Genomic DNA, 18,670 nt, shown 5'->3' on the forward strand with positions numbered 1-18,670 from the left:
GCACTTTACTGTCAGCACTATTTTGTATCATATTCAAACTAGAATCTCATCTAGCTTTAACTTATTCTGCAAATCATTTCGCAGAAAGGGTGTCTGGTAAATGTCTCGTGACATATGCATGTCATCATCAGCTGCATTTGTATCACAATCATATTAGAATCTCATCTGCTTTTAACTTAGAAAATGCTAATGATTTTTAGTAATGACATGGTGAAAATTCGCTTGTTGGAAGTGAGTTTCCTGTGTCCCTGTTGCAGCAAAGAATAATGCTCTGCTACCAACTTGCCTATCTTTTTCCTGTATCAGAGCACTCTGGCACTTTTCAAAGCACCAACTTTCTAACAAGAAGTAATTGTCCATGCTGCAAGGCATAATTATTGTACATATTCAACACTTCTATTTGATGACAGCCTGGATAAACATCTAACAACGTTTTCTAGCTGTCAGTTGGTGCGCAATGCAGATTAAGTAAATGAAATAGCAAATACTGAATTTGCAGTATGCCATATTGCTGAGTTTTTCACAGGGTTAACGGTTGTATAATAATTATTTGGGATTTCACTGCATAGAGCATATTTTGATGGCAGAGGCAATACAAAGTCATATCCTTTCATGGTTCTGCCATGAGATGGTAAAAGAATAGCTTTCATTCCGTATACAGTCTATTATTGATGCAGATGGCTTGTATCATTATTTTCTTCTGATAAATCCATAGGCATATTGAATCTATAGGCATATTGAATCTATCGAAGTTCATCCTTTCAGTACAGTTTTTATATAGCCTTGTTTGATCACTATTAAACCACTATGAAACATCTTTCATAGTATGTGTATAAAATATAGAAGCTATTTTACATTGCTCAAGAAAATAATTTCATGCTCAGGCAAACTTGAAACTGAACTTCCTTTCTCTATAGTCATATAGAAGCAGGACGTCTAAAGAAATGCTTCACGACAGAAAATGACTTTTTTATTTATGCTTAGCAATATGGAATATTAGTCGAATCCATCAGCTCACTAATAGCAGATATCAGTGCTATGTATATAAAGGATTATGAAATCCCCAATGTCAACTTATCAAGAACTCTGCAAAGTTCTGTTCTTGCTGTCCTTAATGAGATCTTAGTTCCGATTCTGTGGCATTCTTCGATCTCAAGGAAAACTTTCAAGGACGTAGCTTGCAGTAGGCACAGAATGAGCAAAGTGATTTTAAATCTCAGAAAGAATAGCAGCAACTTAGACTGTCATAACTTGAAGTGATTCAGAAAGTTTCTTCCTTCTTTTCTCTCTATGGGACCTTCAAGCCTTTTACCATTTCTTTAAAACTGCAAACTGGTCACACGCATCAAGTCGTTTCTTTTCTGTCTGTTGGCTGAACTACGGTTGTTGGTTGCTAAATGTCTGACAAAATAAAGCTGTGCGCACGCCAGAAAAGAATGATTAGTGCAAGCCCACAAATGAATTTCAGATCAAACTATGGCATATATGTGAATGAAACAGGATTTTAATTCAAACTATTGAAATTCAAAGAGGTTCTGGGAAACATAAGCAAAATGTCAGGAAATGTGGTTTCGGATATTCTCCAAAGTTTGAATTTTTGGCTCCTTTTCAATGAAATTATGCCAATAGCCTTATACATGCATATCACATCCTTTCAGGGCTAAACTTTATCGTTCAACCAGTGGATACCAACATTGAAATATCTTCCAGCTAATAAATGGGGATTACTTTAGATTGTAATTTCTTTTTTGAAGATAAAGAATGTGGATATCTTGAACTTACCTGATCGCCATCCTTGATACCAAAAGATTGAATATATGCCTTGTCATGAATTAGCTTTTGCCCTTTATAACATAAACAGAAATGGCTCCACACATGCCACCTGCATCACGATGTATATCAGAATCAGAAATCTTTCCTTAACCATCTGCCATTTATTTCCTGTAGGAAAAAATTACCTAGGAGGAAAAAGGCGGCAATAAAGAAGAAAATTACAGATAAGGAAAAGAAAAGAAAGACACCATAAATGTACATATTAATACCATGAAATATTCATATGCATATCATCCTCTGGTGAATGAGTAAAGACATTCTCCACTGCTTGCTTAAGTTCCCCTACCGTAGCCATCCTCGATACTTGCACCTCTATCACCACCAAAAAAAAAAAGAAAAAAGAAAAAAACCCTTTACAGTGTCATCAAAAACCCTTTTCCGTCTCATCTACTACAAAACAATTCATGAAAGCACCCATATAACATATGAAATAAAAAAACAATACACAATTTAAAATGGAGAAGGGAAGATTAAGGTTACCAAAGAAAGAACCATTCAGTTTCAGAACAGAGAGCCTGAATTGTTCTTGAGGTAGCCTCTCATATGCAAAAGATACACAGGTCAGGGAAGGGCACATCATAGACATTTCTATATTTCTTTTTCTTTTCTTTTTTTCCCGATATATATCAGAGAAAACCCTAGCCCTATATGTTATACTTATTACCTTGCTATACACAATAAGAACCCTGGATATTCCAAAAATCCTAATATCTCTCTTCTCACCTTTTTTTTCTTCTGTAAATAGAAAGAGTTTTGTTTTCAATATCAGAGATTAAGAAAAAAAAAAAAAAACTCTCCTGTAATAAGTGGGGGTAAGGGTTAGGGTTAGGGTTTGAATGCATGCATTTCAGTTACAATGGTGTTTTTTTCTTTTTGGGCAAGGAAAGAGACTTTCTGTTTTTAGCGGTTGGCTTGGCGCAATTTATGTTCCAACATAAAAACGATACAAATAAATTAAAACAAAATAAAAAAGAACTGATGAAAATTTAGAAAAAGCATCTAACTCTGTGGACCATTTTTTTTCTTGTTTACATGATTTCAGATGGCCACAAGTAACAGCTAAAAGCTAGTCCTCCTTATATAACATTTGAGGGTTTTACAAATTTGGAAATTGTTACTCTTTTCTAAGAAAATAAAAAAGTAAATTCATTCTCTTTTTCTATAATTCAAAATTGTCTCTTTTGATTGCTACTAATAATAAAATTCCAGTGATTGAAATTAAAAATCTTGAATTAAAATTAACAAAAATGAAAGCATATAAACATTAAAACCCACATCATATGTAATTAAAAGATAATAATCATAACGCGACGTTAGTTTGAAGGTATTCTAGCTAGATTCGAGTTCTTGTAATCATATTTATTGGGAGAATTTTACAGTTTACAATGTCTGATATTCGGGATAGACTCATTCTAGCTAGAGATTATGATATACGGAATCTAATTATAAAATATGACAGCACTGAAGTTATTAATTTAGTTAGGAGTCAAAACTCAATCTGTGAAGCGAATTGATTGCTAATGATATTCATTATCTTGCTAGGAAGGTTGGTGTGATTGATTGTCAAACAATCAAAAGGGCGGCTAATGGTCTGACTCATGAGTTAGCAAAATTTAGTGTTTTTATCCCTATATATAGTTTCATGATCTTATTTATCAGAATCATTTATTTTTTAGATATATTTTTATTGAATTTTACCATATTTTGATTGCATTTTTGTGTTGTGAGATTTTATTCTATTAGATTTTTCTAGAAGACAATTATATCTTTTTCTCTGAAAAAAACTCCCAATGTCTGTTTTGTAAATGAAAGTTAATAAAACAGAATAGTATATATAACAAATTCAGGGAACAAAGGGGATAAGTGCCACAATGCCCAATGTAGATTCACTACTAGATAGCCAAATGATCTGTTGGTTTTTTTTTTTTTTCTTTCTAATAATAATAATAATAACAATAATATGGTTATAGAATAAAAATGTAAAAAGAGCAATAAATAATTTTGTAAGAAATAGTGATATGATTCATCACAGCCTTATTAAAGTGAAGAGTCGTCTATGCAACTTTTTTGATCCCTTTTTTAAATCGATAAGGAAAAGCTTAGTTAATGGAGGGGCTGTGACAGCCTAGCCTTGATGTACTATTATTTGCCAGAACACTAAAACATTTGAATCTGTGTTATTGGAACCAAAACAATATACTTCCACACACCACAGAGGTAGAAGAAGTACTTTCAATCTAGTTCTTGTGGACCTTCTATGCTCTAACTCAATAATTATATATATATACATTACTCTGTGTGTGTGTGTGTGTTTGGTAACAATGTTTTCTGAAAAATGAATTATTTTTCAAATTTTTTTATTTATTTTGAAAACCATTTTTAAAGAAAATACATAAATTGTTAAAATCTGTAAAAGTCATTCTTCTAAAGTAGCCTTATTATTCTTTTCAATCATTCTTCTAATTTAATCATTCTATTTTCTTCATATCGCAGACTAGATATTCAAGCACCATCTTTCTTCATTCTCATTCTAAATATATATATAAAAGAACTGGTCTGTTTAAGTTTTTTGTTCTTCTTCAAAGTGAATTAATTAGTGTCAAATTATTGTTTATTATCAGTTGTGAATAAGCACAGGCGGCCATTTACTTTTCCTGAGATATCTATAGAGGCATAAAAATAAAGATATGTACTATCAATATGATATTCTTTTTAATAGAGAGGTTGCATTTTGCATGTCCAACTGGAACATGTTTAGCCATATTGAATAGTGAAAGAAGTCATATTAATTCTAAATTTACATCTAGAATGAATGTTAATTATATATTTAGACTACTGTTTATCTCTAGGTATAAATTAAGAATATATAGAACATTATATATGACATCCTTTATCTTTATATAATTCTCAAACGGTAATAGAAGGTTTTGTCTATTCTCATTTCTTAAAGAAAATCTAAACTTTTATCACAGTAAAAGATTTATAAAATCTGTAAAATATGATTATTTATTATCATATAGAAAATTTCTATTTTCTATTTGGATAACATGTTAAGTTTAAATAGTAAATATAGAATAATAATTTTAAAAATAACACAAATAAATACAAAATACTATTTTCTGTTCATATTTGAATTTTTTTTATAGAAAATTGACTTAGTCTTTTACTAGTAGACAATGTCCTAAGCTTTTCAAATGAGAATAGAAATTCGTTAGTTAATGTGCGTGTCATGCTAATTAGATCCATTTATAAAAAATATAAAGAAAATAACTGGGGCAAGAGAACCAGTATTTGATTATCAAGTGGCTAGCTAGGTGGAAAAGTTTGTTCCTTCTTTAGTTGAGCTTTCAATTAAGTAAAATATCACAACGTTATCATTTTCAGTTAATTAAAGAAATAAGGTGAGACCCATTTTAAGAGTAAAGATGAAATCAAAGAATTATACAAAGTTGTAGGAATTCTAGGCTAGAATTGTGCTAAATTTATCAAAATGAAATCAATATCATCTGGTTTTGTTGTTAGCTAGAACTGACCCATATCGACAGATACACAAAGAAAAACAAAATAAACAAGAGAAAGAAAAATGAAGGAATATACAAGTCAAGAAGAAGAAAGAATCATGGTCGTATGGATCAAAAAGAGCAAAAGAAAAATAAATTTATATATAGAAGCATGAAAGAAAAGAAAAGTGATACTAACAATAATGTGCCGACAGTGGTACTTTTGCACTATTGAATATATATATATCACTTTAGAAGCTTCATTGGCATCCAGCAAAGCGCATCTTCAATCACCTTATATTGCAAATTATGCACTTTTCTTTTCTCCATAACTCTAGCTATAGTCAGGGATCTTGTGTGCAGTGTTCTTGTCCTTTTATTTATTTCTTTTCAAGTTTGATAGTTAAATATGCCAGTAGAAAAGAAAATAAAGGGCTCAAATCAAAAATACCTTCATGCATGGAGGAGTTGAACCCACTGCTTCCATTTCTTAATTAGAAAATACTTGTATATTTCTGGCATGTATCCTACCAATATATAAAACTGGTAAATGAACGAAATATATTATTATTTATAAATTATTAATATCTAAATATAAAATACTCATAATACGTATCACTTATTTATTTGTTATTTATACCAATACTTTTAATTGATTATTAGCCTATGAAACAATAAGTTCTACATGGACTATGCATGTAAAGATTGAGAGGAAAGATATATTTGTTGTGTTATATTGTAGAAAATGTACAGCAAGAAAGATAATAATCAATAAATGAAAAGTATGGCTAGAGATATACATCAGAGAATCAGTTCCTTGACAGTGCACCCATGCTTCAAATAAATGGGATCAAAGATCAATCTATGGATGCATATTCTTTAACTATATATCCTTTAAAAATTATGCATACATAAATTAAACATGTAGGGTTTCATGAGTTGGATATATGTGAGAAACAAGTCCTTTTAGAGTCGAAGCTATATCAGCCAATTACAGCATCATTTCATTTTAACTTGAAAGGTAATTATTTCATATAACGATCCATGATTCGCATTTTTCAAGAATGAACCCACCTTCGACATGTTTACCTTGAACTACACACTCACATAAATAGATATATGTGAAAGAGAGAAAGCAGTAAAGTTGCATACCTTGTCTCCTTATAATTGGAGCTGCTGTCTGCTAATTTATATTGGAAATGGAACAGAAACAACAGTTGGTGTTTGGTTGTTATAGAAGCTGAGTTTGTATGGCTATACGCAGGCTATATGTATAAGAACAGAAGATACATTATTATTGAGAGAAGAGGGAAAGAGGGGCAGAAAGGGAAAGCAATAAAATAGGATTAATGAAAAGTGATATTGGCGCGGCTCAATCTGAGATCGTCCTTTACAACAGAATGTGTAAATCCGTCTTCGGATTGAACCTCACCAACATCGCTTTCGTTGCTTCCCTATCATCCAGCAAACTTATCTTCTCTCCTCTTTTTCTTCTCCAAGTAAAAGCAACAGTGCAGTAATAATAATGATAACAAAAAAAGATATGATAGACCATATATATAAAGTTATATATAGAGAGAACCAGATAACATAATCTAAAGGGTTCGAAAAGGGTTTTTCTTTCTCTATTTTTTTTTTTCGCTTGGAGAATTCGCAGCGATTATTGGCCGGATTGTTTTTGGTACCACAAAGCACTTACCAACCAGAAGGGCAAAAGAGAAAAAGTGTACTTTGAATAAAGAAATTGTAGATACGGTCCCATTTTGCATTATCATTTAAGAGAACAATAATGTCTATCATGTATTGCATCTCTTTGGTAGGGAAAAAGAGAAACGGGTTTATTTTCTTGGTGGAGTTGAGAGGTGGAGGTGGTGGTCTTGTTGGTGGTTGCAGTCAAATTTTGGGGTGGAGGGGATCTTGCAATCATTATTCTCTGTACCATAAACTGTAGTATCAACACACTTTTACAGCCAATAATATTCTCTATCTACATTTATCCAATTGATAGATAGACGAATAGTCATAGCAGAGAATATTGAAGAAAATCAACATCAAACATCAAACACAGTGCCTATTTATATATGGCTTAATTATGTATGATATGGGATATAAATATAAAAGAAGAAATTACAGTTTTCTACAAAAGAAAAATTAAAAAGTAAAGAAAACAGAAGTGAAGAAAGCATAGAATAAACTTAGTTCTTGCTCTTGCCCTAGTAATAGAGCAGTGGCATATTAGTATCTAGGACTAGGAATAAAAACAGGACTAGTAATACTAGCAAGAGCTATCATATCATTAATATATAAAAACTCATGACAAGCTGAATTAGGGTTTAAACATATCAAAAGAATGAAACACAGAATCACCATTTTCATATTGGCTGGTGATAGAATTGGGAGTCTATTCGAAAACTAGCTAGGGTTATCATATAAACAAGGAACTCAAAATTCAGAGAGAGAGAGAGAGAGAGAGAGAGAGAGAGAGAGGAGAAGAGAAGATTGGAGAATGGAGAGAAGAGGGGGGGAGAGGCAGAGAATGTATAATGGTAGGATTTGCCTCGGGATGGGAGGGTGAAGAAGGTGAGTGGAATGATGTCAAGGGGAGCAACTTACTTTTAGGGTTTGTCATGCTTAGTTTGTACTCAAATAAAAATCAAACGCATGCACCTGAAATATTCCTCCACCAAAAATAAAAAAAAAAAATAAAAACCTCCAAAAACAACTAGAATCCTTCTTTTGATTGTACCCTCTTTCTTTCTAACCATAATTATCATTATTTTAAACACCCCACCTTTTTTAGCTCATGCTTACATTTGATCATTAAACTAAACTTGTACCATCTGCACACATATCCTTAAAAGAGAAGAATAAGATAGTTGGCTTATATGTACCCCTTTGTAAATTAGTAAAGAATTATAACTTCTCGATCAAACCCTTAGTTTATGTGTTCCTTTAAAATATATTGTACACCTTATTTAATTGGTTCATTCACTTGCATAAGCTTTTATTTAAATGTGATTTAGACAATCTTTAATCTTTCTTGCATGTACGTATAGGATGATGCCTATGTAGTAATTTTGCTTTATAAATCTTACTATTAATAAGAGAAACTATAGTTTGCTTTCTTTCTTTCTACAAAAGATTATATTCCTCCTAGTCTAGAACATGTACTTGGTATGTTATTGCACAAAATAAGAAGCTATCCATCAACAATAATAACCCATATGTAGGAATTAAAGGCAGTCAAATCCTAACACAGACACATTTGTGCATAAGTCAGTATAAGAGGTAGAAAGAATTTTCCAATAAAGAAAGAGAGTGAGAACCTTGGAAACAGGAGTGCAGAATGTCAGCAAAAGGATTGTCTAGAAAGAAGAAGTTTCGGTTTCGGTTCTGTTTGGAAGAGTACGTACAAAGTTGATCCATCATCTTTATTTCTTTCAACACACAGGCACTTGAAGGAAGAATTTTATTAATTTAATTAAACGACATAGAGATCACACTTAGCAAATAGAGCAAAAATTTAAACAACGCCACACAAAGCGGAGACACCGGCGCTAAAGAGGCCCTGCCTTGGATGTGCACTAGGAGACACTCTTCTTGGGTTTGGCTTTTTTTTTTTTTTTTTTTTTAAATAAATAAAAAATCCTTTTCCTTTTCTTTAATTATTATCATTTTCCTTTATTTTAAGGGGCCCTTTTCTTCTTCTTTCTTTGAAGATTTTGGGAAGTGTAAAAAGACCCTTTTAATAATAAAAGCTTCTTTAATTATATTCTTTAAACCCTTATTTCTTTGCTCTTCTTTCTCTTTCAATGCTCATGATTTAGGGCGATAAGTTCGCGTGCCACTACCCAAACAGATTCCCACCCCACGCCTTAATCCATTCACATTTTCTCATTCTTTCTTTGTTTCTTCATCACCAGATCCTAGGGACTTTCTTCTTCAACTTCATCTTCTTCTTCTTCTGCTTTTCTTTCTTAGACTATTGTAGTGATGAGGTCAAAAGCTATACCATAACTCTGGCTTTAATATGTGTGTACATTATGAAAATGATGTCTGGAGGGTAGCTAGGCATGTAAGTTGGAAAGGCCCAAGTAAGAAGAAGAAACATGTGCTATTACACATAAAGAGGAGAGAGGGGAGACAAAAGTGTATTTTTGAAAGAATTATTTAATATCCACCTATAATAGCTTGATGAATAGTTTCAAGAGCAACAAAATGGAAAGTGTAATATTAAGGTCAAATATTTGATGGTCTTTGCATTGCATGAGAGTTATTGTTTAAAGAAGGTGGACAAAGAGACACCCATGTTCTACTCTTACTGAGATTTTGTTAAAGCTTTAATGGACCATGCTGGCCTTTTCTTAATCAGGAAAGCAAACATACTTTCTGAAACTATATATATATATGTGTGTGTATATATATTCAAGGGAATACTCTAAAAAAAAAAAAAAAAATTCTTTGTCCTTAACTAAAGTATGTATTCTTGATTTTCTTTCTAATATAAATCTAATAATTGAATATCTAGCTTAATAGTGTAATAGTATTTGTTAATTAGTGTAGCATAAGATTAGGAAAGAAGTTTAATAAATAGAAAGACTTTTTGAAAATGTTTCAACTTCCAAGTAGACAACTAATTAAATAATTGAAAGACTTTTAAAAAAGAAAACTGAAAATTATTAGGCATCCTCTAATTAAGGCTTCTTTTCCAACCAATTGCATTTGAATTGAGATGGAAAGCAGCATATCACGTTTTCAGTGGGTTAGTTGGTTAAATTATCTCTTCTTTCTCCCCCCCTCACTCAACAGAAACACACAATTTTAGCATGAAATACGGATCAAGAATGCAAGAAATTTTTTTGAAGTAATCTTTAAGCTTTTGAAATATATGGATGATGGGTATGTTTCAATCATGCATAGCAATTAGGCCAAGTTCACTTGTCAGCTTGTGGAGACAACAAAGACACCTCCCTCTCTACGAACTCGAGTTACTACACCCCTTTCTCTCTCTCTCTCTCTCTCTCTCTCTCTCTCTTTCTACTATTATGCTTCGTATTTGAGACTTTTCCCCTGTCCACACATGCAGCCAGGTTCTTCTCGTAGAACCTCCCAAAACCTTTTCAAGGCAGCAAATGGACATAAAATTTTATACTTTGGTATATACCATAATTAACTAATAGAAGAATAACACGGGTTTAACATTTTAATATTAAAATAATTAATACATTTTTTATTATTTAAAATTATTAAATATGTATTAATTATTTATCAGTTTGATCTGGATAGTCATATATTTGAGTAAAAAAATTTTAAAAATAAAATAAAATACAAGAGAGAGATATTGAACCAGCACCTTAAGGATGACATGATCCCACCTGAACCTTTCCACTTCAGAGACACAGCCTACCCAACTGAACCTTTTTTCTTTACATAATTGTGTGCAGGATCAAGTTTGCACAATGAACGCTTCTCATATCTTTGTCAGAATTTGTGGATATTTGAGTATGACATGACCAAGCTTTATATGGCCCATAGAAGTTATATCAGAGCTTACATTTTGAGCACATGAGGAAAAGTTTTGTATTTGAAAGGTAGAGATGCATACATGCATGTCTATAATTAACCTTTATTTGTACATTTAACACATGATGAAGCTGATATGATCTATTGACAGGGTGAGGGTGGTATCAGGAGTTGTTTTCTTTCCATGAACCAAAAGAAAACCATCAAGACCTTTGTCTGGAAAAACCAACCAACAAGGATTGTAGAGAGAGCTCATCTGAAATCAAATATTGCTACTTCTGAAAGCTTCTCTCTCTGTATATATACTTTTAATATATATGAATTCTTTATATATCTTGAAATTAGATAAACAACAAATAAATAAACAAATGTCTAATTCCAGTCCATGACTCTACTGTAATTAGAAAATTTGAAGGGTCAAAACAATTCTTCTTCCTCATAAATCTAAAAAGCAAGATTGCCTAAAACAGGAGAAAAAAATATCAGCTGCCTAAGACATCCAATCTCAATCTGTAGTATGTGACTATGAAAATCAAAATTTCTCAGCTGATGAAGGAATTGTTGACCAGCCATTTGTGTGAATTTACCTCCAGTATATAGCAGCAGAGCAGCAGCTTGTGCATCTATTTCCCTTTCATTTTACAGTAGGCATACAAACAGGATCCCAAGAAACCAAGAGACTGACCAACAATATTCAACTGCAAATATATAGTCAATTTTACATTATGTGCTGACTTGAGATTCAAATACAAAAGGCATAAAAATCATTTAAGAACAAAAGGAGTTTATGCTCACTGGATCAAATGGAAGCCCACCAAATATTAGCCATCCAAGTCCAATGGTAAATAGATCCTATCAACAGCAAATCCAAAGTAAGTGAATCATAAACTGCGATATAATTTATTTCTAGGGCACAAGAAGAAAAGAATTTGCGTTTCTAGACAGATCTTTATAGTTCAAACAACTTTTGAAAAAAATGGAAAGACCTACGATCAAAATAAACCAAATCTCTTGACTTCTTATAATTTTAATTAGACCTTTTAATTTTATCAATTTTAACCCAATTTAAAAAAATTGGTTTCAAATCTATCCACTTTGTAAAATTAAGTAATCTCTTGCTGACATGTACCCTTGATAATTCTATCATTTTGCAACAACAAAAAGAAAAGAAAGAAAAAAGAAGAAAATTTTCAACTTTTTGCTATTTTATCCAAATCTTTTAATTTCAGCAATTTCAACCTAGTTTGAGAAATTAGTTTTAATTCTAATTAAGTATCCAAAATTAAGATAATCGATTACTTGAGTTAGACTTTCATATTTGGGCATTTTGACCCTATATAGTTCTTGTTTTAGTGAATGGAAGCTCAGTGTTAAAGAAAAAATATTGCAGAAATAATATGCAAGGAATTAAATTGTATTTTTTAGACCACAATTAGTCATTTTACATCACTGAAATAGTTTAAATTTTTAGTGATATTTTGGTTCATTATTGCTATGCGCAATATTGATAACCCTTCATATTGATCGGTGCATTTTACGTATTAGCAATTATATTTGGTATTGGTACACATTTTACATGATTTCTACTATTGCCACTGTTCTCAGACACTTCTTGCATTTCTATTTTTATTGAAAGGAAAAATTGTGTATAGCAAAACAAAAAATCCTTAATTTTTCTCTTTAAGTAATGTCCAATATTAGTCAAAGCAAATTTAACTTGTCATCAGGCTAATGAAGAGGTTAGGAAGTTTTTTGAAAAAAAAAAAAGGTTAGTCTAAAATTGAGATATTAGTAACTTTGAATTATTTCTTATCTTAATTTTGATCACTTAATTAAAATCGAAACTAATTTCTCAAATTAGGTCAAAATTGCTAAACATAAATAGAGGACAAAATTGCAAGAGGTAAAAAAGGTTTGGATTTTTTTTGTAGGAGACTAGAATCAAGTGTTCATATCAGCAAGGGTAAACTCCAATATAGCTGCCACATAGGTAAAGATACACATCAATTACTCAATTTCACAATGTGGGATGGGATTGCAACCAATTTTTCAAGTTGGGACAAAACTGAACAAAATTAAGTTAGTCAAAATTACAAAGAGTGGAAAAAACTTTTGGGTAATTTTCATCATTAGCCTGAAAAACTGAAGAATTGTTGGCTACTTCCTACACGTCACACTTAGATGAATGACAAGTATAGAGTAGTTAGAAGATTTAAAATATGTATCACTCTCTCATTGCCTAATTATAAAATACTCAAATTACTCCTCATTCATCCAATAGTTAGGTGTGATATAGTGGGAGTAGCCAAGAACTTTCCAGGAAAAATGCTAGAGAAGCAACCATAATAGTTTGTAAGAAAATTTAGAAATTGGGTTTGTGCTACATCTTGTAAGGCTACAAACAGAATATAGATATAATTCCAGCAACTCTCGCTGGCATTTTCACTTGGACTTTGTGGTTGCATGTCTTTTTGTGAATAATAAAAGGCTAAAAACAGGTAATACTCACCTTCAGATTTCCACAGATTGTCTGTGTGAGTGCTGAATTTAGTGTTGTATTCAAAAACACAAAATAATTGATGAAGAAAGCCATGACACAAGAGAGAAGCATCACAACCTGCAAAACATATCAATCTAGCAATTTCAGATTATCACTGGTATCCATAATATTCACATGCCAGCATTTTAGCAATGATTAAAGTGTATAACTCACATGGCAACTTTTCATTTAAAACTTTAAGGTAAAGGGAGCAAGCTTTGCATTGAGGTTATGGTGCAATCTCAAAAATGAAGTTTAGAGCAACTAAAACATGCATTTGTGCAGTCCTGAGTGATATTCAAGAAGAAAGAAATTGAAGTGGAAGCAGTTAAATTCACTTCTGTAGTACAAAACTTTCTTTCAAAGTGCATATGCACCATAATGGAGAATCTCAATTCTTTTCTTCTTAGTTTTTTCTTTTTGGTACGGTGAATGAGCTGCACTATAGATAGCTCTTCCCCATCTCAGCAGGATTTAAAGCTAAGCTCTCTTGTAGAAGAATGTCAAACTTTTAAGTTGTCCCCTCTGAAACAGATTTTAGTTATATTTGATTGCCTCAAGCCACCGAAGATTGAATAAACTAAAGTTTTAGCAAACATAACTTCGGATTCGAAGGAGGATTCCATATGATTTTGAAGTCCAAAAAGACTAGGCAAAAGAAAATAGTAACAGCATGCCACTTTAGCAAAGTGAATATTGAAATGGCAGTAGAAAACGAAGCATGCGCATGTAGATGAGTTAATCTCACCAAAAAAAATGGTAAGACAAGATAGTATGCTAATATTTTTAAAGGCAAAGTCTGATGACTGGTAATTACAGTTCCTTTTTGACAGGCGAATGAAATAGTGGGAATAGATAGGCAAATTAGAAACTTGGACCAAATATGCATGAGAAACTGAGTATTGCTGGCTGGATAACAACGAGGAAAGGAGAATTTAGAAACAGAATCAAGGTAATGATTTATGCACAAGAGCAGAAACATAAAAATCCAGAGAAATGGACATCAACCTGAAATCCGGGCCATGTTAGAAAGGGGAAGTTCATAGTTGCTTCAAGGTCTCCTCTGATAGATGTCCAAACAAGCAAGATTGGTGCACATATTATTCCTATATATAATAAGTAAAGTTGCGCAGTGATTTCAAAATAGTCCAATTTATCAAATTGAAAAAGGTGAACCTGAAGAACAACATATAAGCTTATGTTGGTCCTCTTATCCTACCGTTGCACCACATAAGGCCAAAGCTATTAAGACCACTGGATTTACCTGAAAGAAGTAGACAATATCATAACAAATATTTAGACCTTTCAACAATTAAGTTAAAAATAGAAAATGATAGGACTAGGTATCTACCAATTCGAGAAATTGAAGCAAGATATACTGCCGTACAGATGTTTGCTATGAAGACAACAGCATAGCCATAGGCATCAAATGACAAGTCTCGAGCTCCAGCAATAAATGCACCAAGTATAATTATCCCTACACTGATGAATTCCTTAGTTTTTTTCCATAGTAAATAAAGATTGCAACATAAAAACCAAGATCAGATTGCTATAATTGGTTATAGTGATCCAACAACGAAATCTGATAGCCTTTTATGCTTTAACAAAGGAATCATCAACTGTATCCCCTCTTACCAACATAATTTGATTTTTGACTTCTCAAGTATGCAAAAGAAAGAAAAAGACCATGGTCACCAGATAAATTTATTTTGTATATACAAAAACAAATGCTCAAGTTACTACCATATATATTAGCATGATACTCTTGGCCATAAGCAATGGATGGTCGTCAGTTCATTAGCAAAGCATAAGGAACTTAAAACAGTGGATAATCGCTAACCTATCGACTGTTAAAATCAATGGCTTACAGGAGCATCAAAGGGCTGCCTACCTGCCAACAACAGGCAAGGAATGTCTCTTGCCAGTCAAAAGATACTCTGCGATCATTGTGAAGGCCACAGTAGTCCGCCTAATGGTGGTGTACATGGGAACGCTTATGGCACGCACAGCCTCCATTGTGACCAGCTTTATCCAGAAGAAATGAAAACAGGGGACAAGGTTGAAAGAGATCTCCAAAATTCTGTATGAGGAAAAGACTATTGATCCCATGCCATCAAATACATACCATGTAAAGCAAGTATGAAAGTGCCAGAGGAAGAGTGCGAAACAATGTCTTGACAGGCACCAGTCTTGCTGGGTTATATGTCTTAACATGTGATTCATCATTTGTAAAAGATATGATCTTCCACCACTTCATTGCATAGAGAAACAAACATGAAGATACTGTCTGCAAAACCAAAATAGAATTAGAAAGACTGGCCAAATAAACTGATGAGAAGAATCAGAAGCGGGTCTGTAAGTATTTCATTTTATAAGTTTCAAAATTTTGTTGTGGGTTCAAAACAAGCATCTAGAGAACATGCATTCTGCACATGGAATATACATATAAACAGAAGATACTGGAACCGTGTTAAATATTTTATTCAATGACGACATCAAATCATGTATGCTAGGTCATGAAATTTAATTCTACCAAATCAATTCTCGCTCATAAAACAACTAACAGCTAACTGTCAATCAAAATCTTAAAAATAAGATAAGAGTGTAAACCAGTCGCAGCCAGCCAAAAACCAAATATATGTGCCTGTTCAGAAAACTGAACTATAAGAAAAGAATACCTGAAAAAGTGTTATAACATTTGCATATTGAAAACTGTAAGAAGAAAGGGCAGCTTTGTTAAACATTACCAAGAGAACTGCACAACAAAGAACAAAGCATTATCAGATTAACCAATATGCAACTGAAATAAAAGTAGCCATCATATATAACTGCCAAACCAAAGCATGGTGAAGAATTGAATGAGAGACAATGAAGACTAGTATCCTACCATTTCTTTATGAAATTATCAGATATCATAGAGAAATAACTGTTGGGGAACCCCACATTTCACACTCCACAGATAGTCACAAATCTAAAGATACAATGTTGTAGTGAGGTCATATTCAGCAGGATGACCATCATGTAATAGGTACTTGGATGACCTGGATAGTAACAGGGAAGACTAGTTTCCTTATAAGGAAGATCATCCCATTATCCATCATTGTTCTAATTGAACTGCTAGTATTATACACTAACAATTTACCATCATTTGGTTGAAGAAGCTCTTATATTGTACCAATCAAACCAACCAACCTAAAAGCTTGAGCATGTAGCTAAAGGCCCAGGAATAGATTTTATGTACCCGCAAGTTTTCATTAATGCCCAGTTGTTTGTTTTCAGTTCTTCAACATCAGCAACCAAAAAGGAATTTTCTCCCATGAGCATATATTTCAATATAACAAATAGAACAACATGGGCCAAACAATCAAAGAGGATTATTCATCGAGCTGTCAATAACGTGGGCCTTGCAAGCCTGATTGCACACTCTAGCAGTCTACTTCAAGCAACATTCCTCCATTTTCATCCATTCAAGTCTCAACCTTATTCTATGACCAACAAAATCACAGATTTTTCTTTCTTATTGATGAATCATAGAGAAACAACAACAAAAGATCACTCTATTATACATCCTAACCCAGATCAAATTCCTTCATTTCCATATCTCTTGTCCTACTTCTAAGTTAAATTCCAGAAAAATTATCCCCTTTATCTTTCTTTACGCCTAGAATTCTTGACAATCTCTTCACTAGTTTAACTTGTTATCATCCCTATCTCTATCCTTACCTGATCACCTAAAACTAAACTGAAAGATTTTTGGTCCACTTCCGTCACAGACAAGATCTTCATTTAGCTATAAATGAAACATAAAATAATGATCATATAACATACTATTGTTACAGTTGCAAGAATATTGTGATTGAAAATTCATTTTGTCTTCCCTGATTCCTTCTCAAAACTTTCTACTGCTCCATTATTTAGTGTCCCTTCATGGCATCAATAATACAGGAGATATTCCTATATCTCAAGGCCCACCACCACATTATCTAACTTTTTCTGAGCCAATAACATAATTATTTGCTAGAATTCCTTTTCCTTATACTTTTCTTCTTCTTTTTGTCTTGTTTTAAACCATAACTATCAAAACCTGAAAATGCAGTCAAAAAAAAACCTTTCTAACACTATCATTTCATGTCACAACTCATTTAACCATCCATACTCAAGATATTCAAGACTTCAAATTCAATTAGAATAGTTTTCTCTTTCCCATGCAATAACAATAGCTGACAACACATTAAAAAGAAAATGTAAACAACTAATATCTAGAACATGAATTCATAAACAAACCAAACAGCGCAACCATGATCACCTAGTAGAGACAGAAAACAAGACAAGAAAAAACAAAATAAACCCAGAAAGAAAGAAAAGAAAAAAGAAGTAAAGAAACAGATATCAAGAAATGAACCTGCACTAGCCATATAAGAAATGGCAGCATAAGCTCCTCTTTTTGTCATAACAGAGTCATTTTTCTGCTTCTCTTCTGTGACTGGTAACAATGTTTTGCTCTTATCTATATCCATAAGCCCAACAACAAAATCAGTCTCCTCCAAATTTGAGAGTTAAAGCAGAAACGAACACACGGCAGATGTATAAGAGTGCAGAGAGAAAGAGGGAAGGATATATTTTGAGTGGGGAAAGGCCAGAGAATTAGTAGGTATTGTACACGTGTCAGCACTGTGGGGTCTACGTATATACTTGGTTAGGTAGGACCCAGCTAAGATATTAATCACCGTTCGATTTTGATTTTTTTTTTTATTTTTTTCCTTTTATTGCGTTGATTTGTTTTGTACCTGAATTAAATTTAAGGAGGAAAGTCATGATTTGAATTGCTCGTCTGTTGCCATTTTCCTAATAAAGTTCGAATGCAAGATTTTATTCTTTTATTGTCATATGTGCAGTAAATGCTTAAGACCCAAAGTTAAGTAGAGAGGAATTCCTGAGATTACCTAATATCATTAAACAAAATCTGTAAGAATAAATAAATTTATAATATAACAGTGGTTGGTGCAGAAGAGACATTAATATATAAAATCTTTTAGAAAGATGGTCCTGTTAATATATACTGATTTATATTAGTAACGTGGTTTGTGTGAAAATTTAAAAAATCTCTAATTTAGTTTTTAAAAGTTTTTATCTGGGTTTAGAGTATACACCAAACTGATAAATGATTGACACAAATTTATTAATTTAAAATAATAAAATACGTGTCAATTATCCAATATAAAAGAATAAAACACTTAAATTTACATGTCACTTTCCTATTAATTATGATATATAC

The 18,670-nt window shown here is 32.4% G+C and overlaps 2 protein-coding genes across 5 annotated transcripts; both read right to left on the reverse strand.

The window, feature by feature from the left end:
* Nucleotides 1-935: 935 nt before the first annotated feature.
* On the reverse strand, nucleotides 936-7,806 carry LOC8270193 (U11/U12 small nuclear ribonucleoprotein 25 kDa protein). 3 transcript variants are annotated; one of them, XM_048371734.1, is made up of 5 exons: nucleotides 6,486-7,806; nucleotides 5,785-5,860; nucleotides 2,043-2,145; nucleotides 1,783-1,882; nucleotides 936-1,415 (listed from the first exon to the last, which is right to left on the reverse strand). In XM_048371734.1, exons 2-5 carry the CDS (start codon nucleotides 5,792-5,794, stop codon nucleotides 1,320-1,322), a joined length of 309 nt encoding a protein of 102 aa, XP_048227691.1. In that variant the 5' UTR covers nucleotides 5,795-5,860; nucleotides 6,486-7,806; the 3' UTR covers nucleotides 936-1,319. The 3 variants fall into 3 exon arrangements, with proteins under 3 accessions (XP_048227691.1, XP_048227692.1, XP_015579673.1); XM_048371735.1 differs by lacking the exon at nucleotides 6,486-7,806 and having other exon boundaries at nucleotides 5,785-5,964; XM_015724187.3 differs by lacking the exons at nucleotides 5,785-5,860; nucleotides 6,486-7,806 and adding an exon at nucleotides 2,314-4,658.
* Nucleotides 7,807-11,077: 3,271 nt separating this feature from the next.
* On the reverse strand, nucleotides 11,078-18,441 carry LOC8270195 (UDP-N-acetylglucosamine transporter UGNT1). Of its 2 annotated transcripts, none has more exons than XM_048371572.1 (10): nucleotides 16,283-18,441; nucleotides 16,074-16,150; nucleotides 15,521-15,682; nucleotides 15,287-15,420; nucleotides 14,747-14,877; nucleotides 14,615-14,659; nucleotides 14,404-14,501; nucleotides 13,366-13,473; nucleotides 11,652-11,708; nucleotides 11,078-11,554 (listed from the first exon to the last, which is right to left on the reverse strand). In XM_048371572.1, the coding sequence occupies exons 2-10, from the start codon at nucleotides 16,137-16,139 to the stop codon at nucleotides 11,480-11,482; spliced, it is 876 nt and encodes a 291-aa protein (XP_048227529.1). In that variant the 5' UTR covers nucleotides 16,140-16,150; nucleotides 16,283-18,441; the 3' UTR covers nucleotides 11,078-11,479. The 2 variants fall into 2 exon arrangements, with proteins under 2 accessions (XP_048227529.1, XP_048227528.1); XM_048371571.1 differs by having other exon boundaries at nucleotides 11,079-11,554; nucleotides 17,798-18,441.
* Nucleotides 18,442-18,670: the final 229 nt, after the last annotated feature.

Source organism: Ricinus communis, chromosome 3 (genome assembly GCF_019578655.1).
Source record: "Ricinus communis isolate WT05 ecotype wild-type chromosome 3, ASM1957865v1, whole genome shotgun sequence".
Lineage (NCBI taxonomy): Eukaryota > Viridiplantae > Streptophyta > Magnoliopsida > Malpighiales > Euphorbiaceae > Ricinus > Ricinus communis.